The following is a 3,030-nucleotide window of genomic DNA, read 5'->3' on the forward strand; positions in this document are numbered from 1 at the left end:
TTTTTTTTTTTTGAGACAGAGTCTGTTACTGTTGCCCAAGTGTCACCACAGCTCACAGCAACCTCAAACTCCTAAGTTCAAGCGAGCCTCCTGCCTCAGCCTCCAGAGTAGCTAGGACTACAGCTGTGTGCCATCACGTCCTGCTAATTCTATTTTTAGCAGAGATGGAGTCTCACTCTTGCTCAGGCTGGTCTGGAACTTCCTACCACAAGCAATCCACCTGCCTTGGCCTCCCAGAGTGCTGGGATTACAGGTGAAACCACTGCACCCAGCCAATAATTTGAGTCTCCAGGTGAAGTAGAGGCCCTTAGTTAATATTTACAAAATATTCTCTACATGTTGGCCACCTCTTTGTAAAATTTCATAACAATATTTTGTAAATAAAGGTACGTTTAGGTACAATTTCTCATTTTCCATATGTATAGCAACTTTAGGGGTGACTTTTGGGACACCCTGTATTACAGGAATAAATGGATAGAAGACAGAAAAAAGGGGGGAAGGTTAATCTACCTTAGCATTACTATTTTTTAGAAGTAGAAGATAAGCTATTATTTGGTTAAATGTTTTCGTTTTTTCTTTTTGAGACAGAGTCTTACTTTGTTGCCCTTGGTAGAGTGCCGTGGCATCACAGCTCACAGCAACCTCCAGTTCTTAGGCTTAGGCGATTCTCTTGCCTCAGCCTCCAGAGTAGCTGGGACTACAGGCACGCACCTCAGTGCCTGGCTATTTTTTGTTGTTGTTGTTGCAGTTTGGCTGGGGCCAGGTTCAAACCTACTACCCTTAGTATATGGGGCCAGAGCCCTACTCACTGGGCCACAGGCGCCACCCCTGGTTAAAAGTTTTCTAAAACAGCTACAGTAGATCTGTTTTTTTAATGTTTAGTGTTGTAACTATGCATAAGAATGCTTAAAATCCTAGAGCCAGTTAACACCCCAAACCAATTAAGTCAGAATCTTTAGGAATGACTGGCATCGGTATTTGTAAAGCTCCCCAGGTGACTCTAATGTGCAGCCAAGTTGAGAACCAAACAAAACAGACCTAACAATGGGCACAGAGAATTGTGTCCTAGCCATTAGGAATTGGGGCACACATGTAGCCCCTGGCTGATAGCCTCCTTCCTCTACCCTTCAAATATTGGAACAATAGGAAACGGGTCATTTGTTTTCATTTGTTTTCAGGTGATGAGGTTGTCCCTATATAACTTCTACCTCAGGCTGGTAGTTACAGTGAAATATATTTCAGGAGATGTTTGACAACAAGTCTCCTTAAAGTAGATTAAGAATCAGTTATCTCTGGCTCAGCACCTGTAGCTCCAGTGCCTAAGGCGCCAGCCACATACACCAGAGCTGGCAGGTTCGAATCCAGCCTGGGCCTGCCAAACAATGACAACTACAACCAAAAAACAGCCATGCATTGTGGCGGGTGCCTGTAGTCTCAGCTACTTGGGAGGCTGAGGCAATAGACTTCCTTGAGCCCAAGAGTTGGAGGTTGCTATGAGCTATGATGCCACCACTGGGGGTGACAACGTGAGACTGTGTCTCATGTAAAAGGATCCAGTTATCTGAGTGTTCAAAGAAACCTCATCAGCAAAGAGCTGAATTGCATTAGTAAACTAAAGGAAATATATAATTAGAACCATGATATTGAACATGGTGGTCACCCTGAAGTTGTGGAGAAAAAGCCCTTACAATTACAGAATAAGATTATAAAAACTTCTTTAATCAAGACTTTTAAACATGAAACAGATTTTTTTGAATAAAATGGAAAGTTTCCAATACATTGAAACAAATCGGCAAGTCACCACATATAAAACACCCAGCAGGAAAACACAAAACATCAAATTCACACAATCCCTGTAACAGCCATGGTCTTATTCTCAGATATTCCCTCTATCTCCAAGTGCATTCTGGACACAGAGCATAAGGTGGCTCTGGGGCCACACTCCCCTGAGGCTGTGGCCCCCATCTGGCTGGGCTGTGGTAACTGGCTCTACTCAGGAAGTAAAGCAGTAACCAGCACATTCAAACAGTGTATTGAAGAAAGTGAGAAACAAGAAGGCAATGTAATAATGTTATCAGAAAGATGTTAGAAAGGACAGCTGTTTAAAGCTTCAGGCTGAAAAGTGGCTTGGCAGCTTCATTACTTTGGCTTCTTGGGTAGTGGGCGCCGGAACAGCAAGATGTGAGGTTCTGAAAGAGGGAGTGAAATCTAAGAGACATTCTATGCACAACCTATAGTGTTTTTCATCACCACCTCCCAGCTATCACCCACTCAGATCTTTATAACTAAATAAAGATTTAAGCATATGGCCTTAGAAGTAGACCCAGAAGTCTGGACTGTCTGCCAAGTACAGAATTGTTAATATTGGTTCTTATGCTATGTTTGCATAGCCCTGGGGTGTCCTTTATTAGTTTTGTCTGGCAGCTGGGTGTCTGGTGTCTTATCAGAAAATATACTTTCTTCTGCTTATTTGGAACATGTCCAAGAACTTGTTTTCTGATGGAGAATGAAGCAGGGGCCATAACCAGGGTACATGTGACCTTAAAAAAAAAGAGTATATTCTGGCCTGGCATGTGGCTAACAGCTATAATCCTAGCACTCTGGGAGGCTGATACAGGTGGATTGCTTGAGCTCATGAGTTCGAGACCACCGTGAGATTTAAAAAATTAGCTGGGCACTGTGGGCACCTATAGCCCCAGTTATTGGGGAAGCTGAGGCAAGAGGATCACATCAGCCCAAGAGTTTGGGGTTGCTGTGAGCTATGGCGCCAAGGCACACTCTAGTCAAGAGTGAAGCAAAGATTAAAGGAATTTTTCAGTGACAGGTCACCTCTGAACTTCCCAGATACCATTATTCTTTTTTTATTTGAGACAGAGTCTCACTCTATTGCCCTAGGTAGAGTGCCTTGGTGTCATAGCTCATAGCAACCTCAAACTCTTGGGCTCAAGTGATCCTCTTCCTTCAGCTTACCAAGTAGCTTGGACTATCCATGCCCACCACAACATCTGGCTAGGTTTTTTTTTTTTTTTT

At 43.2% G+C, this 3,030-nt stretch overlaps 1 protein-coding gene across 1 annotated transcript in view; it reads right to left on the reverse strand.

The window, feature by feature from the left end:
• Nucleotides 1-1,700: 1,700 nt before the first annotated feature.
• CKS1B (CDC28 protein kinase regulatory subunit 1B) overlaps nucleotides 1,701-3,030 on the reverse strand; it is a 4,985-nt gene continuing 3,655 nt past the window's right edge. Inside the window, exon 3 of the mRNA XM_003795324.3 lies at nucleotides 1,701-2,189. Coding sequence (XP_003795372.1) covers nucleotides 2,140-2,189 — 50 coding nt within the window. The 3' untranslated portion in view covers nucleotides 1,701-2,139. The remainder of the gene's footprint in view (nucleotides 2,190-3,030) is intronic.

Source organism: Otolemur garnettii, unplaced genomic scaffold (assembly GCF_000181295.1).
Source record: "Otolemur garnettii isolate 467f Iridium unplaced genomic scaffold, OtoGar3 scaffold00091, whole genome shotgun sequence".
Classification (NCBI taxonomy): Eukaryota; Metazoa; Chordata; class Mammalia; order Primates; family Galagidae; genus Otolemur; species Otolemur garnettii.